This window comes from Papaver somniferum, chromosome 9 (assembly GCF_003573695.1).
Source record: "Papaver somniferum cultivar HN1 chromosome 9, ASM357369v1, whole genome shotgun sequence".
Taxonomy (NCBI): Eukaryota; Viridiplantae; Streptophyta; class Magnoliopsida; order Ranunculales; family Papaveraceae; genus Papaver; species Papaver somniferum.
Genome location: NC_039366.1, coordinates 52144418 through 52163124, shown reverse-complemented (window position 1 = coordinate 52163124; position 18707 = coordinate 52144418). Strand labels below are relative to the sequence as shown.

Below are 18707 nucleotides of genomic sequence, written 5' to 3'. Positions count from 1 at the left end.
TAATCAGTATATGCGGAAAAAGATAAAAAAAAGATCCATAATGATAACCCACTGATCCTGTATACAGAAAGCCAAATTATGGTTAACTTCGCGGCGAAAGATGGTTGTGAGATTGGACAGACGTTGGTATATTAGCTTTGTAACTAACGGAAGTAGCTCAGGATTACGTGTTCGTTTGAACTCAACAAGTAGTGGATATAACTTATCAGGATGACTTGTATGATTCATTCCAGCAAGTTTTTGGCACTGTACTTGCCATGGAAATCTACATAACATGATAATCAAGATTAAAAAAGATGTAACTCGACAGGCATCGACCTTATCCCTGCCCATAAGAATGATTGGCATTAGCTCAAGAACAAAACAGAAAACTCAAAAGTGTTTGATTAGACTGGTAAAATCACTGTATATAATATACGTTAAAAGAATCAAATTGCTTATTAAAACAATATATAAGTTGAAAAATCAAGTCGTAGATTACAAAGTAAATTCCATAATAATTACATTTAATAATACAGCTCTGAAGGATTGATAACTTCAACTCAAATGGTCATTCAAATAGTAAGAAATTTTGTCATATACCTACCATGACGAATGGTAAGCACATCTAATTCAGTGTTTTATAAGCGGACCGATATGGTTCATCTTATTTCATGATGAGATCCTCTAAGTTGGAACTTAGAATGCTCATTCTTCTTCGAAATTTCATCTTATTGATGATGACAAGATGAAGAACAAGGTGGAGGGAAATTTTCAGCTTTTGGAGATGTGACAATGACGTGTCTAGACTCTTAGAATTTACAGTGTCTAATAGAGCATGACATGGTGGAGAAGTTTGACAAGCCAATTTCAGTAGCAACACATGCTCTGCCTAGTAGGAAGATTCAAGTGAGTTGAAAGATATAATCTTTCCAGAATAATCATCAATCAAATAGGTGAATAAGGAAAGTCTAAAATGTATTTTTCGGGATCCATTTTGAATAATATTGTACAGTTCTGTGAAATTTCCTTTGTTTTTCTTTCCACTGTAACTTGTTCTTCATGGCACTTGCATCTATCCTGAGATCATAACATCGTGTTTGGGCTATAAAGGAGAAAGACATGGACGGTTTGCTCAACAGAGTTGCTTTAATCTCAAATAAAACGAATATAAACCACAGCAAGTAGTATTACCAAAATATGTCTCCTCAAACTCATAACCATTTCATACGCTCAACAGCTCAAGTTCTAAATACATGTTAGTATGGGTTAGAAAATTACTACAGAACCTTTGGTTTAACCAGTCAGGCAGTGTTATTCTACTGATTAAAGTGAGATTATCATCGAGTGACTAGTGATAACCAATGTTCTTGAGTGGGGTTACACCACAACAATAGCTTCGAAAGCTGTCTTTTCTTTCCTTTCTTCTAATTTTTCTCTTTTACATAAAAATAAGAGGCTAAGAGCGACAATTTTATTTACTTTCTTTGGAAAGAGACCATTAAGATATAAGCAAGTATGCGACTACCTGCACCGTAAAGGAAAAGAACGATTATGGAACGATTCCAATTGCGAAGATCATAGCCCCTTTTCATCAGTGAACCACAACGTGTTATCAGCCAAACTCCAGAATAACTGTCAAACAATAAAATAGTTAGCATACTAATTCCATTCTAGAAGAACGTCAGGAAAGACATTTAGGAGAATTGAATACTACACTACACCTTTCGGCATTTGATATCACAAATGCTTGCAAAGCCCACTTTGGATAGCATAAATTTGCTATGAACTTCACAAATCCAGTTGTCTGCTGAGTAGAGACGAGAGTCAAAACAACAGGAACGAGAACTGACCACTGGAAGAAGGAAAAAAAAAAGACAGATTGTTAGTACCGGTGGAACATGCAATGGCAAATAAAGGGATGTTACAAACTTAATATTTTAATCGGAAAGAGTGCGTACCAGCTGGGCTGAGCCAGGTTCAAGAAAGATGGCAAACACATAGGCTATGCCAGTAACACAGTACACAAGAAAGACCAGAACAATGTAGTAATCCATGAACGAAGACCTAGGGTTGTTGAAGAAATAAAACATGGAGAGATAAACCACAGGCTTTACAAGTGTATTGAAATGATCAACAGTGTCCTTCGACAGAAAATAGGCCAAGCTGCTCATGCCAGAACTACTCTCTCTCCAATAAATTAACTTATCGGTTGAGAAGGATCTCAATGCAGCAATCTTGCATAGAAGAGCAGCAAACCAGCAGTAATGTTTTCGAACAAATGAGGAAGTATTAAATGGAGTAAAATTCAAATGTTGAAAGAACATAGATCATCAGCAAGAAATATAAAGGAGAGGAGTCTGAGGAGGTTTGAGTTCAGCTACTTACAAACTGCTATTACCGTGTAGGTGTAACCTGCTGCCCCGAAATTTTCATCACTAACTTTAGCAAGTAATCCTAAGCAGGTTCCAGCAAGAAATAAAATTAGAAAATCCACAGCTTGTATTTTAGATTCTCTCAACCGTTGTTTGCTAATCCTGAAGTGAAATAATAAAGTTAACGCAAGTTAAGATTACAAAACGCAATAGCAAATAAAATAGATTTAAACTTGTATGCCGCAAAAGAACCAGCTCATAATCACTCCAGACTGACCAACCAGCAAAAACAACATATATTTCCTTCTTACATATACTCGGCTGGATAGTTTGTGCACATTAAAGAGCTCTGAGAATTCAGTATTTACCTCCCAAGATAGTATTTGCATTGTTTAAATACACCAGGAGTTAGACGTTTGGACAAGTCTTTCAACATCAAGAAATTGTGATGTATGTTATCCCGTTGGATCTCAACGTTACACTTAACATCCTCCCATATATCTCCAGCAAATGATCTAACTTCATCTTCATCTACATCAACACTCGTCTCTGGACCTCTTGATGACGAAGCGATATCTGCAGCATCGAGCTGCATATCCGGGGGTATTGGGTATCCTTTGTGAAGCATCCATCTGAGAGGAAGCTGTTTCATGTCTATGCCAGTGCTTGGTACAATACCCTCCAAAAGGTCGATGAAGTGATCTGGTGGATTGACCCGGTCAGGAACTACGACCCCAAAGCCTGCAAAATATTCTTCGACTTCCTTTACTGGTCCATGATATACTATAAAACCACCTTTTGCTAGAAGTATCAGATCATCAAACATCCTGAACAGGCTATAGCTGAAGAAGATAATTACAGATCACTAAAACACTGAGGAAAACTGAACAAAGGAAGCAAAATGAAAAAAGCGTGAAGTCTTATTGTTACCTGGGTTGGTGAACTACTGCACAGATGTTCACCCCTTCAAGTGCCTCACGACGAAGTGCTCTTAGAAGCAACTGGGAAGATGAACTGTCTAAACCAGATGTTGGTTCATCTAAGATCAGTAGTGAAGGTTCCATAACCATTTCCAGCCCAACATTTACTCGTTTTCTCTGACCTCCGGAAATTCCCCGGTTCTCTATCGTTCCAACCAAGGAACCTCTTACATGCTGTAGTCCCAAGGAGTCGATAACTCTTTCAATAATCAGAACCTTATCCGCTTTTGGCATGTCAGCTGATAGCCTTCAATAATCAGAGAAACTGGCAGAATTAGAATAGAAATCGGCAAGTTAATTTAATGTAGCAGAGCTAACTTTTTGAATCCCCTATTGGGACGTAATAACTCAAGAAAAAGCAGCATAAAAGCAGCATGATTGTCACGACCCAATCCACAAGTCAGCAATACAGTCCCATCTTTGATCACCTTAATATCACTTTATGAGGTTCTACTTGCTCTTAAGAGAGCCCTCCAAGTTCAGATCCAACTCTTTACAAGGCCATGGTAACATGTGAAGTCCAAGTCAAACCTTAAAGAGTTCAGAGCGACTATTCACTTTAGGCAATGTGAAATGTTACAATGACAACATGAATGACTATATCATACAAGGTTAACTACATGAAGCATACCTGCATTTGGCACTGAACATGAGATTCTCCTCTACCGTCAAATTCCCATGCACAATATCATCTTGTGGCACAAAACCAATGATTTTCTTATACGAGTGAATCGATTCATCGTTTCCATTAATAAGAATAAGACCCGTCTTTTTGCATCCCGTAGCTTTTCCAGCTAGAGCATTAAGAAATGTCGTTTTCCCAGCTCCAGATGGACCCATGACAGCGGAAACGCGACCAGGCATGATTTTTCCAGTAACACACCTCATGAGATGTTTGTTTTTACCTTTCAAAGTAACGGTTAGGTCTCTGAAAGAAATCTCAATCGTTGGTCTGGCCCTGAATTCTGTCTGAGTGGCCATTTTAATTACACCAGAAAAGGTCAGTTTCCTATTATCTTGTTGCTGCGCTTTCTCCTTCTCAATTTTTTCATATACATACTTAAAAGTTTGACTATTAGTATGCATGTGTTTCCCCTTTGGTGCATGCTTTTGACTATTCTCCAAACTGAAATCTCGATTACTGTTAAAGTTGCCTTCAAGATCATCTATAATCTCTGTGGGGTTTTCTGATCCCTTCTTCATTCTGTTTTCTGATTTGGATGACTTCAGCTGATATTCCCGTGAACTATCTACGTCCTCATCGGGCTCACTTTTAGCATTGCCCAGAGTTATTATTTTCTGTTGTTGTCTGGCTGTCCTTTGACGAGAAAGTGTACTTGATAATGATTTTTGAAGCCCAAGTGCATGCTTTTTGGCAACGTCTCTTGCAGCCTTCCACCTGTTAAGTGCATGTGCAGTTCCCTGGACACTTCTTGCTGCAGCTTCCCTAGATCTAGCGTTTCTTCTTTCACGAATGGCGAGAACATGATCAGAGCAGTTATAGATAATGATCAACAAAGCACTCAATGCAGCCTACGTTGACAATTGAAGGTGTCAATATCTACCAGTTGCATTCAAGAGTACAAGCATATGTGCAGACTTCTTAGTGAGGATAGAAAATATCATGCTATCAGCACTTACAATAAGAATAGCACCGTGTAAGCGGAGACCCTGTGTTGCAGTATTTGGGTTGCAAGAAGTCAACTTGAAGCACTCTGCAAAGGGGCCATTAAAAGGTCAAGCCTGGAAGCAAAATCCTTTACTTCTAGTCTGAACTTTCACAAACGCGGCGTAAATTTAAGGACATGTTCTACTTGAAGATCTTTGTGTTGATAGAATTTTGGACAATTGCTCGAGTCCAAGGGGTATAAATAGAATCTCCAGGTATTGGATCGTTTTAGTGGTGTTAAACTCGAGTGCTACAAACAATATGTCTAAGAGTAGCTAAACAAACTTACTTTTTTCAGATCTTGAACCTGTACGGCAGTAATGTCTGAACAACACCAGCAGAAAGAATTAGGAAATAAGGGAACAAAGTTTCTTACAAGATAATAAATTAATCAATATAAGCCAAAAAGAGACTGAACTAAATCAAAATCAAGGCATCTAATAGAGTGAACCTAGATTTCAATTATCTATCAACAAAGTCGCAAAAGTTACATAAGCGACTGATGAGTGCAGGGTTTGGGGATAAAAGTAGGAGTACCCATCACTGCAAGGTACTTTTTTGGTGGTAGAGGGACAATATGATCCTGCTGAGAAGAACATCTCACTACTACTACTGATATCAGCCCAGGAATCTGCTCCCCCACAAGTATGGTTTAGCTGTTTTGGAGGTAGTTGGTAACGGTATCTGCAGTAAGTTGTAGTCATAAATTAGCTAAAATACATACAGAAAAGAACAAGAGATAAACAAACTTTTAGTAACTACAATATCAACTTACGGTTCACACATGCTAGTCGTCTTATTGAGTTCCGCAAGTGGGCAATAGGAACCTAAAGGGCAAGCTTCAATGAAAATAAAACGAACAGTGACAAATAGTTCGTGAATATCATTCATCTCAATAAAGCATAAAATAACAAACTTTTAAACAGTACAAAATAACCAATTTAAACTGATATAATTCTCACACTGTATCACAAATTAATGGTCTTCTGTGGCATTGACTTTGATATGATTTGTACTTTTGTAGCATTCAACTCAAAACTTAAGTTCATTTAGTCTTAAAAAAGATAGGATTCTCAGATCAAATACTTACGTATCATACAAGTAAGTCCACGAGGACAGAAGAAGCCCGCGCAACAAGGTTGACAAGCGGCAGTTCTAGTAGGCATGCCGTTCGAATTTTTCAAATCAACTAGATCATCAAATTCAACTCTACAAGCCCATCCAGGTTCACAGCCATCATTCCAAGTGGTCACATTACAATTAATATTAGGTTTCAAGTAGTTCTTTGCGAGGAATCTACTAAAGTAAAATTTTGTTTCTGCTGCTGTACATAGGCGTTGTGTGATATCCCCTGTTGATCCAATTGTTATCAGATTTCAAATGCGAGACAACAACAACAACAACACACTAAATAAAAATAATGTTGAAATAGTCCCCCTTGTACACAAAACACATTCAGCCGAAAATACAGCAAATGGCTCGACATCTCAAGTTTTCGCTGGTCACAAGTTCTACTTAATATCTATACGGATAACATCCGACCATCCAGTGACCCTGACAGTTAGTTATGCATGACCCTATTTAATTACTTTAAAAAGTGCATACCTAAATCCTGCTATCATTGAGAAAGACAATGAGTAGTTACAAAGAGGGAGGTCCAAAGATTCACGGCTCTGCTATAATACACCGTAAAGCATATAGACAATGACTTGTGTCTGCTTTTCACTAACAAAGTATAGATGTTTGCTCTTTTCGTAACAATAAAAATGTAGTGCCTTTCATGTAATCAAAGTAATAAGAGTATCTTTCTAGCAAAAGACACAAGAGAATCAATTCTACCATTTGTTTTCTCAATACAAGAAGATAAAAAATCCAAATCCGCCTTAAAATTGAATGCCCCATTCCAATCTGCTTCCCTGGAACAAAACAAAATCACTTATAGACCAAATTAAAACAATCAAGCACTAATTGAAGTAATTTGTCAAGAAGAAGGTTTACAAAAAATAACCCACTGATCCTTGATACAGAAAGCCAATTTACGACTAACGTCGCCTTGAAAAACACTTGTGAGATCAGACAGACGTTGGTAAATCAGCGGTGTAACTAATGGAAGTAACTCAGGGTTTCTTGTTCGATTGTATTGATCAAGTAGTTGAACTAACTCAGAATTACTTGTTTGATTGAAGTCCTCATCAAGCAGTGGAGGTAACTTAGAATTACTCGTTTGATTCAAATTATCAAATAGTTGGCATTGTACTTGCAATGAAAATCTACATAGAATGATTATCAAGAGCAGGAAAGATGTAATTCGATCTGCCTTGACTTTATCAATGCCCATATTGATCTAAATTGTCTCTAACAACATAATTTTTCTTTTAAAGATATTGACTGAAATAAGTAGAATCTTTCTACATACAGACATAATCAAAATTCAAGAAAATCATCAACAAGTATATTCCAAAAATACATTAAATAATAAAAATTGAAAACTTCAACTCAAATAGTCATTGATAGAATCATTTTAGGTCGTATACCAACCGGACCATCAAGAACTGGAATACCTGTCGTCGTAATCGTAGTCGTCGTGATAGATAACGGAGATGTGAATAATTTGTTGTTTTAGGTAACCTAGGGTTTCATATATGGACAGGTAATTCGATATAGAAGCGAGAAGAAAGTGGTGAAGGAGAGAGAACATGGTAAGATTCTCTAAGTTTGAGCAAATAATTCTGTCTGTGAATTGCATTTTACCAATGATGATGAGGAGAGTGAATAAAGAGATGAAGAAATGGAGGGAAAGTTTTCAGCTTTTGAATACGTTCGAGAGGAAAGAAGAGGTCTGACCTCCAGAAATCATAAATTGCTGCAGTGAAAATGCAGGGAAGACAAAGAGGCAAGAGAGTTTTCGTTCATTGGTTTCGTAGGGTTACATGGATACAATATATATAAAGGGAAAACACTAGGTAACTAGATGGATCGCACATCCATGAGTTGTAGGTCCTGTAACACTCCTCCTTGTGCGGTTCAATAACAAAACTTTATACATAGTGCTTCACATATAGTGCTTCGAATGTAGTTCTTCAAATGTCGTCCTCTCCTTGATGACTTGTGATGTAATCAATTTCCTTACTAAAACTTTGACAAGGAAAAATCCAGTGGGATAAAACCTTGGTACAACTCTTCACATGTAGTACTTCACATGTTGTCTCGTATTTTACATGTAGTTCATCACATGCAATACGATCTTCAAAGATCGACGAGTCTAAGTTAATTGCCTCGTTAAAACTTCGTCAGCAAAACCCCTGAGGGAAAAACCTGAACTAAAGAAAAAGAGCACAATATTAATTAAACTTAGAACCTAGTTGGATTTGTATACGTTGCCTCATTAAAACCTTGACAAGGAAAACCCAGTAGGATAAAACCTTGACGAAGGGAAATGAGTACAATGTGACAGATGCAAGTAAAGGTGATCTGTTGCAGATGATCACTTTGCTCCATTGAATTTGACTAGTTGCTTCACAACTCCTAAGGCAGAAAATCCTCGTGAGAGAGACAATAGCCTTAGCTGGGAAATTATATTTCTAGTGTTTGTTGTTGTCTCATTAAAAACCTTGCCGAGCAATAAAACCCTGCGGGAAAAGTAACCTCGGTGAAGGAAAAGAGTTCAACATACCATTAGATGCTCCCCCTGATGTCAAACAATTTTCATTAGTCTACTGTAGTCAAAGAAAGTTTATCACACTTTAGTTTGGTGACTTGAATGTTAAGACCATGTTGTTGATTCTGGAAGTTATGTTGCTTAACAGACTATCGCGTTTCATTTCTTTGGTTCAGATATTTTCAGTAATATCAACGCGATGTTTATGTCTTCAACGTTTAATATACTTGATGTTTTTAGTGCTGTCTCGCTAAAAACCTTGTCGAGTAACAAAACCCTTTGGGAAAAACTATTCTCGATCGAAGGGAAAAAGAGTACAACACAATTTCAGTTTCGAAATAAATTATGTCGACATCATATCCTTGGATCCTCCCCCTGATGTCGGCATCTCCCCTGATTACTTTCAGAGTTGTTCCAGACTGTTCCTTTAGTCATGTACTTTTCGAAACTGGATTTCGGTAATGACCTTGAAAATAGTCTACCATATCTCCCCTGATAACTTTCGGTGGAAAGAGATTATTTTTCCTTCATAATCAACAACCTTTGGATTGCAGTTCCTTTAGTATTCCTTTTTATGTCTTTGCAGGGATAAAAAAAATTTATGTCAATGGTTAATCTTAAGTACATGATTACATTCAATATACCATTCCAATGACATTGCGTTGGCGCTGAGCTATATCTAGCTAACAAGTTCCCTGAGGATATAAAATTTAATCGAGTACATTATTATACTATGTACAACAATGCGTCTATTGTACTTAGATATGGAAATTTCATCTTCCAACACATCTTCTTCATCTTCCTTTAGACGAAATGGTCACTTACTTACATTTGAACCTCGACTAATCATGGGAGTGCTATCAGCATGCATGTCTTTGTTAAATTTCCTGACAACTTTATACATATGCAAACTGGTGGAATAATATACCACAAGCTCAGTATTCGGTCGAGCTTTACCCAGATATTTCATCTCAAGTTCGGATTTTAAATAGATTTTAAGGTCTCTTATTACATCAAGAGTACCCATCATGTCTGTACCATCGACATAAATGGCTATAATTCCAAATCAGGAACTTTCTTGTGAATACGCAAGAAAATAAATAACTTACTTGTCTATCCCCTCCAAATCAAATAGTCACTTAGACGGGTATACCACATCCGCCTGATTGCTTGAATCTATAAGTGAGTGTTCTATCTAACTGTAAACGCACTCTGTGGTTTAGAGTCATTTGATTTGGGCAACAAAAGTCTATCAAGTACTTTTGTAAATATCTTCTATCTCTTGATTCTTTCAGAGATACATAACAAGCACATACATATGCTACATTTCAAGTCTTTTTGAAATTACCAAGCTAACTAAGTAGCGGAACTCTATAACGTTCATTACAAGAGAACAATTTCAGGGCTTTGTGAGAAACCTTGCGCCACAAGGCGAGTCTTTGTACTTCAAGACTACTTTCTTCTTATTATGCTTTATGACAAATTAATTATGTATGTCCAATAGGCTTTACACTTGGTTGGTAAGCACTACCACACCAAATACCTGTATATTTGCCAAAGAACTAAGTTCTACCTGGATTGTGTAGGCCAAATATGCTATTTATTTGAAATTAATCAAAATAAAGCATGGTTCGATCTCATTGTGCTCTACTTCTGGAGGAACTATTTATGGATTATATCATCACTGTGCACGCATGATCCTTCCATTGACTCATGTGCATTCTCATAATCTGTACAGGATTTCATTGTTCTCTATAATCATTAAAACTTCGGAGCGTCCTCCATTATTGATTCATGGACATAGTAAGAGACAATCAAATGAGATGATTTCATTAATGATACAAATTAGGTTGTGCCTTACTCATCTACTTCCTTTCTAGGTGAGCATTGATCGATCCTGGTGGTCTCTCCATCTTCCTTGATGGAGTCACGGCCTCAACTACACTTCCACCAAGTGTAGTTGCAACACCTTAGTCTATGGTGTACCCCATACTAAGGATTTCTAACCTTGTAGGAATATTTGCAGCTGGTATGTGTGATTTTATCACTTTAGCGACATCAGTGTACATTCTGAAAATTGATTATTATTTGTCACTACACATTAACATTTGAGGAGTACAATAATCAATATGAGACACAGTGGGAACGCACCATGACAATTCATGTCGTTCCCTTAGAAAATACTTTTTCTTATCTCCCCCCTAACAACGGGAAGACTGTCTCATTAAAGTGATAACCTGCAAATCTAGCAGTAAGAGACCTCCTGCCAAAGGTTTTACAAAAGCGGATAACTGTTGAGAGTAAATATCCAACAAAGTTACTTAATCATTTTCGTGACCCATCATAGTACGTTGTGGACTTGTAATGGCACATATATAGTGCAGCCAAAATTGCGTAATAACACAAATGTCAGGCTTAAATTCAGTTACCAACTGGTACGCAAAAAAGGTTGACTAATATTGGGTTCTAAAACGAATTAAGTAAAGATGCGCGTAATATTGCATATCCGCAAAGCAATAAAACGTAGGTTGGTACGCATAACCTATTACTTAGACACCATCTGTAACCTTTGATGGTAGCCTCTGCGAGACCATTGGGTATAAGATGTTCTATATTGATCTTATTAAACATGCAATATTCATCAAGTCTTTTTGATGTAAATTCTCTAGCATTAACAAGGATGGTGAGCCTTTGCACTTTGCTTTGTGCAATATGTGCTAGGAATTCTACAAAAATTAAACGTATCGTTTGTTATGAACAACAACTGATTCAATGCGTCGAATCATCCACCAGAGCCATAAATCACTTTGAATGGTCCGCATTATGCATGGATATATGTTCACTAACAACACTTTATTTCTTTGGAGAATGAGTTATTTAGCATTTGCATCTAAGTAAAACAGGATGGTCTCAATCATGTTTCACTAAAGAGAGACTTTGTAAGATGAGTGACGTGTTTTCTTACTCTAAAGCATAATGGGGAGAGGCAGTGCAAATCTAATAACTTTAGAAATTACTGATTATGATAGATGCCGTAACTTCGCATTCTATTAGTTCATTTTCTTATACACTCAAATGAAGTGATGATCGTGTTAGTACTTTCAAAACGGAATATCGTGTCATAACCAATGTGCCTTATGGTTATGTCAAAGTCTTTATGAATCAATCCCAATCATTTCATTGTTGGGGTTAATAAGGATTCAGTAATTCAAGTTCTAGTGATCTACAATTCACTAGATTGACACGTTATTTTTTCTAAGAATATGCTTCCTTCCACATTCATTAGAAATAATTTATAAATGCAATCAAATACATTCTCACTGTAAGGGCAGACAGATGATCTAGTTCAATAAAATAGTCAATTGGCCTGGCAAAGTTCTTGTTTCCATTAAAGTTGATGTGAAAATTGGTTGCTACTATGATACACATTACATTGTATATATCAACACTTATGATCAGGTGCATTTCCAACTATTTCATTTATGATGGGAGCTAGAATTACATCTTAGCTTCATCCCATATTCAGCTGATACTTGTACTTTTGTGTCATTACTACTGGGAAAAAATACATTTCCGTCTCATGATATATATGTCCCTTTTCACATGCTGGGAAAAAATACATTTCCGTCTCATGATATATGAGTACGTCTAACCCTTATCACTTCAGGGTTCTTTCCATTTTCAATTTTGCTACATTTAGCTTAATTTGAGAAATTTATTTTAGCTCAATAGGCCAAGAGAATCTCACTGCACATGTCAACCACTTACTTTAGGTTGAATATATTATTAAAAATAATTAATTCTCTTTTTGTCATACTTCAACATATATCGGTTCGTTAGTATTATGGATGAAGTAAGAAATGAAAATTTTCTGTCTCATATCATATTTTGCGAGTTCTTCCATAAAAATTGGAATATATGTGATTTTATTTGAACGTATGTTTTGAAACAACTGACATATTAATAGTCGAGCAAGTGGATACATTTCAAGGAACATTCAAATTTTGGGAGAAAAATATCAAGTACACAATAATGGTGCTTAAGTCATTTTAAACCCCAAATGAATACATTGAAATAGAGTTGGTACAACCAATTGAACAAAAGACAACATTTAATTATAGCCAATATCATTTTCAAGAGAACTAAATAACATTAACCAAAATTCTTAATGAGCGAGGTCAACAGTCATAATTTAAACTGACTATTTATATAATGTGGACTTATATTAAGACCAAATAAACAAAAAAAGGCACGTTCTAAAAATAAAATAAATAGGCCTAGCAATTACTTAACGTAAAAACCCACATTATAGTTACATACCTCGAATTTTGGTAGCAATTACTTCGCGCACGGACAACACTGGAACAAACATGGTTGCCACATTCCAAAGTAATTAAATGATAATTTACTGATGAGTGGATCTTACCCGGGATATACATGTGTGTTCTTCCAGGAATAAGAATAACGTCCACATAGTCCGCCACCTTTCTCCTTCAAAGTTCAAGCGAAAATCGTGCTAATGCAGTTGCACGGACAAAACCAGAACGGGACAAGACAAAACCAGAACGGGGCAGGACAACTTTAACCGGGACAGATGGCTGCTGGAACAGGACAGATCTGGCAGGACTGAATGAACCAAACCGGACCGAACTGAGTGAACCGAACCAGACCAAACTGAGTGAGCCGAAATGGACCAAACTAGGTGAACCGAACCGGATGAACTGGACCGAACTAGACGTTTCTCTTTCTCTCCGATCAGAAAACTCTCCGTTTTCACAGCCGACACATTTCTCATTCTCCGCGAACGGAAAAGGTTTACAGAAACATTTCGTTTTTCACAGACGATACCATCTTTCTCCTCTTTTCCCATGAGGATTAATACTGACCTACAAAATAACAAAAACTCTTCGTTTTTAGACAAAGACGACACCATCTTTCTCTTCTTTTCCCATGGGATTAATCATAATCAAAACAATTTCGGAATACAAACGATTAATCAAAATAACCCCTAGTTCCTAATTAAATCAATTTTCGTCGTAGATTTAATATACCCAATGTATATGCCAAAATCAAAAACAGGGGAAAAAAATAGATCCAACTTATTTGATTAAAAAAAATAGATCCAACTTATTTGATTAAAAAAAAATAGATCCAACTTATCTGATTTGATTCCAGCGATTCCATTAGCTTGACGATAATTGATGTCCAATAATCCATTAAAAAAAATCGATTCAATCTAACTATGTGGTATGGCATCGGGCATGATAACGTGTTGCAGTGGAAATGTAGGGAAGACAAAGAGGCAAGAGAGTTTTCATTCATCAGTTTCTTAGGGTTACATGTATACAATATATATAAAGGGGCAACACTAGGTAACTAGATAGACCGCACATCCATGGGTTGTAGGCCCTATAACATAAATCTATTATTTATGAAGAACGGATTGAGAGGTTTTATTGCTGTACATATAGTCCTCTGTGACGGAATATTATTGACACCAGTTATTAACATTGTAGCAGCTGCTATTAAGACATTGGAATTGATAAAAGCAAGCAATGGCAGTGTTTTTCTGGGTTATGTCTCCGCAATGGGCAGAAGTAGTAAGCAAACATTCAAAATGAGCATAACTCATTTTTTGGGTTATGATATCATAAATCTTATGCCTTCTTCTATTACTTCTGATGAGAATGCCCAACTCATGCGGTGTCCTTCTATTGATGAAATTCACGATGTTATTTTTGGTATGCCTCTTAATTCTTGTCCAGGTCCAGATGGCTTTCCGGCTTGTTTTTTCAAAAAAAATTTGGTCTTTAGTCAGTCCTGATGTAATTAAAACTGTGCAATCTTTCTTTATGAGTAGCCATGTGCTTAATCAGCTGAACCCGACCTTTATATCTTTAAGGGGTATTTTGTGTTTCCCCCTCAATAAAAATACCTATTTTGCATTACCCCTTTTAAATCACTAATTGGTAAAACCTCCTTTAACCTGGATGTACCGTGACTGCTCAATTAGAAGAGCACGTGCATTGCACGTGTGTGTCAGAAAAAAAAAATCTTAAAAACCCAAAAATGGCCTTTACTTCAGAAAGAAAAATCAACCCTTATCATAAGATCGGAGATTTAATCTTATGGTCCTAAACGCAGATAGTCAATGAACGACCAGAAATCTTACACGCGCCTTAAAATTAGACTCACTCTTCTCTCATATTCCTCCTCCGACTCCGGCATAAAATCTGAGATCTAATTACTCTGCTTCTCATGAAAATTAAATAGACCCACATTCAAAAACAAAGAAAATCCTTCATAAAACAAGCCCTATATCCTAAATCTATATCTAAAATTTCCTACTTCTAATGGAACATTTTTTTAAAACAAAAGCAATTTGTCGAATTCAAGCATAAATTCATGAAACAAATATAATTTTAAATATAACTTCATCCACTTTCAGGTCACATTCAATAACTAGTACCCAATTCGTAACTAGTTCCAACTCTAATTTCAATCATTTACATTCATAAAGGATTCCAAATTATCTAAATCCATCTAAATAATTGTTCGTTTCCTGGTGGTGGCGGAAAAGATAGCCTTCTGTTCAATTCTAACCCATTTTATACATTTTTTCGCTGCATAGTCTAGGTGGATAATAAACCAAACAATTTCAATCATACACATTCAAAATCTGAGTCATTCAAAATCGATTTCCATCAATTCAGTACCATAAATGGCTCCAGCAATAGTAGTTCATTAGCTTTTTTTCCGAATTGAAAGCAAACCCAAAATTCACCCAAAACAACAGCAAACTGGAGCAACTTTCCTTTTCTTTAAATTATTTCCAAAATTTTCGAATACACTCGCTCTATTCCTTTTCTTTATTCCCTGTTTTCTCGATCCAAATTCAACCCAAAGCCTATAAAAACGCGTACCGCATGTTCCTTGTTTGTCTTAACTAGGGCTGTCAACGGGTCCGGGTCCTCCCGGGTAGTACATGGCCCAGAACCGGACCCGACATATCAGCGTCGGTTCCGGGTCCTAGTGGTTCCGGGGCCGGTTCCATAATGTGTTGGCCCAGAACCGGACCTGGTAAAGGTCACGGGTAATCACCGGGTCCGGGTACCCATCGGGTAAAAACACAAACTTATATCAGATTATCAGTTATATAACTTCCCAAGTGACCATCTTTAACATACATACAAAAGTATAGTAAACTTGAGCTTAGAATCCTTAGATTAGGAAAGTCAAAGTTACTTTCCTAGCTATAAGTAAGAATCTGCCATTATATATGATAAATATTAAATACAAATGTTGGCAGACATGTTTTTAGCCGATAACTGCTCCATCAGTAGATTCAGTACCTGCCCTAATGGCTATAGTCTGTCGTATTATAACCACAAAAGTTGACAGACATATCATTCTATAAACTGTAGAAGCCCCAAAAGATAAATGCGTTTTTCCTTCACAAGTACATATACAAAAAAGAAGGATGTAGTTCGCGCACTTCGCATGTTCTTTGGCTATGCCTATATAATATATATATACCAAAAAGAAGTTCCAACCAGTTCACTAAAGATTTCACCATCATATTTCCAATTGTTCCTGCAAGAGAAACAAAAACAGTTGATCATATTCCCAATTGACCAAAAAGAAGTAACCATATAACAATCAAAGACCTTGCCTGTGATGAAGCAAGAGTTGCTTCCGTGATTGCACTCACCAAATATACAACTAGCTAGGGCCAGGACCACAAGAAAAAATTAAAATTCCCAAATATACAACTAGGTAGGACAAATATTGTATAGACAGACACAAGTCAAACTTTCTTACGAATGTATTTCCTTATACTGTACTACTACTAATCACATTTCGACAAAGTTTAAGGAAATACAAATTTGTGCATTCCAAGGTTAGCTGGTTATTTTACCTTAAATTGATAGTCAGTCAGTTAGACAATGTGCGATGTTGCATCATCATCGTCTGACTCGAGCTCCTCCATTGCCTCCAAAAGAGTCTGAAGTGAAGTACTACCTAACCCAAATCCCTCATCTAACACAATAAAATAGTTAGTTGACGTACAAGAACCATAGTAAATGAATCACTAACTAAAATTGATATAATAGCAAACATGAATTGAATATGTTACTTACTCTTCAGCGCACTTCTTATCCAATCTTGTGTGCATATCAGAGCTTCAATTGTTTCTGGAAGCATTGAAGAACGAAATTTATCTACGACTCTACCACTGGTGCTGAAAACAGATTCAGAAGCCACCGATGACGCAGGAATTGCTAATATATCACAAGCTATCACTGCTACAATTGGATACATTGGTCCATGAAATTTCCACCACCTCAAAACATCAAAACTAGAATCATTCAGATCAATACCACTTCCTTTTCTAATAGGGTGAACATCAGCTGATAGGTATTGCTCTAGATCTGTGCGAACAACGTCATGTTATGAACTTTCTTCCAGAAATGTCGTCAAACCTTTCCTTCTAGAAGTAAAAGAACTTTGAGAAGATGAAGTACTACCACTACTACCAACTGAATCTTCCATGTTCACTTGATTTATCGAAATGTTTGCTGAGTATACATGAGCTGAAGAAGCATAATGTGTTTCATATTCATTATACAATCTTTTCAAGACTTCCATAACTTCTAACTTCTTCTCCTCGCTGTTACCAGGATATATTAATGGGAAATAGTAATCCAATAATTTCATTTTAAACCGAGGATCTAAAATGGAAGCTATTGCAAATGTTTTACTAGTAAGTCGCCAATATCTTTCAAACTTTTTCATCATATTCACTGCCATTTTTGAGATTAATGCATCATCGGAATCACACCACTCACGAAGTTCTAAATACAAAGAACAAGCAGTATCAAAATAACGATTAACTGTCACGTATGACGTACCTGAAAAGAGAATGGTGACTTCATAAAAGACCTTCAAGCAGATTGAAAGACTACTTGCATTCTTCCAGTCTTCACTCGTTGGAGCAACATTAAGAAAATCAGGTTCAATCTTCCCGAACCGGTTAAATGCTTCCCGAAATAGAAGTGCTGTTTCAAGCATCAGATAGGTAGAATTCCACCTTGTATCAACGTCTTAAATCAACTTTTTATCAGGAGCATTGACTTGCAAGCAAACTTCTTTAAATTTTTGTTGTCTTTGTGGTGAACCTCTAATAAATTTCACTGAATTTCTAATTTTCTGTATTTTTTCTTTAATTTGCAGCATCCCATGATCAACAATAATGGCAACTACATGAGCAGAACATCGAACATGGAATAATTCCCCATCCAAAAGTAATCCATTATCTGGTTTTATCTGAGCAAGAAGTTCACTTACCACGACTTTGTTAGTTGAAGGATTATCCAGCGTAATTGAAGCTATCTTCCTGTCTATATTCCACTTGTACAACTGCTCCATCAGTACCTTTGCAATGTTAACTCCTGTGTGTTGCACATCCACATCGTTAAAAGATAAAATTCTCTTCTGAATCTTCCATTCTTCATCAACATAGTAAGCTGTCAAAGCCATATAACCTCTATTCTGAGTGGTACAAGTCCACATATCAGTAGTAAGGCTTATGCGACTCTGTACCTTACTAAAAATATCGTACAAATGCTTCTTTTCCATTTGATAAATCTTTATGCAGTCTGACTTCGTAGTGTTCCGCTTCACAAGTTTAATATTGGGTTGTAATGAAGTCAGCACCCTTCTAAAACCAATGTACTTTACAAATGAGAAAGGGAGTTCATGCAAGATAATCATTCTTGCAATACAATCACGAGTTACTTCTTGGTTAAACTTAAAGTTGTAAGCAGCTACTGACCCATCTTGTGTTTCACTAGCTTTCAAGAACATTTGGTTAATTTGCTGTTGTGCTCCTTTGTACGCCATACAACTATTTAGATGTTTCCTCAAACTGCTTGTCCCATTTTTGCTCTCCGCACCAATATTCCTCTTGCAGTGCTTGCATTCTCCGTGTGTTTTCCCTTTTATCAATACCTCTTGAAATTCAGCCCAATACTTTGAGGTTCTTT

General features: G+C 36.5%; 1 protein-coding gene and 1 long non-coding RNA gene across 5 annotated transcripts; both read right to left on the bottom strand.

Annotated features, from left to right (window-relative positions):
* Window positions 1-1299: 1299 nt before the first annotated feature.
* LOC113314024 (putative white-brown complex homolog protein 30) lies at window positions 1300-7905 on the bottom strand. Of its 4 annotated transcripts, XM_026562804.1 has the most exons (14): window positions 7016-7538; window positions 6843-6919; window positions 6094-6354; window positions 5779-5842; window positions 5541-5687; window positions 5293-5327; window positions 4976-5049; window positions 3966-4867; window positions 3285-3581; window positions 2723-3196; window positions 2368-2516; window positions 1941-2230; window positions 1704-1834; window positions 1300-1614 (listed from the first exon to the last, which is right to left on the bottom strand). In XM_026562804.1, exons 1-14 carry the CDS (start codon window positions 7339-7341, stop codon window positions 1458-1460), a joined length of 3384 nt encoding a protein of 1127 aa, XP_026418589.1. In that variant the 5' UTR covers window positions 7342-7538; the 3' UTR covers window positions 1300-1457. The 4 variants fall into 4 exon arrangements, 3 of the variants coding, with proteins under 3 accessions (XP_026418589.1, XP_026418587.1, XP_026418588.1); XR_003342222.1 differs by lacking the exons at window positions 1300-1614; window positions 7016-7538 and adding an exon at window positions 7565-7905 and having other exon boundaries at window positions 1941-2216; XM_026562802.1 differs by lacking the exons at window positions 1300-1614; window positions 7016-7538 and adding an exon at window positions 7565-7905 and having other exon boundaries at window positions 1941-2046.
* Window positions 7906-16042: 8137 nt separating this feature from the next.
* Window positions 16043-16901, bottom strand: LOC113314028. The gene is made up of 3 exons (XR_003342227.1): window positions 16803-16901; window positions 16580-16701; window positions 16043-16254 (listed from the first exon to the last, which is right to left on the bottom strand). It is a non-coding gene; the product is annotated as an uncharacterized LOC113314028 (long non-coding RNA).
* Window positions 16902-18707: the final 1806 nt, after the last annotated feature.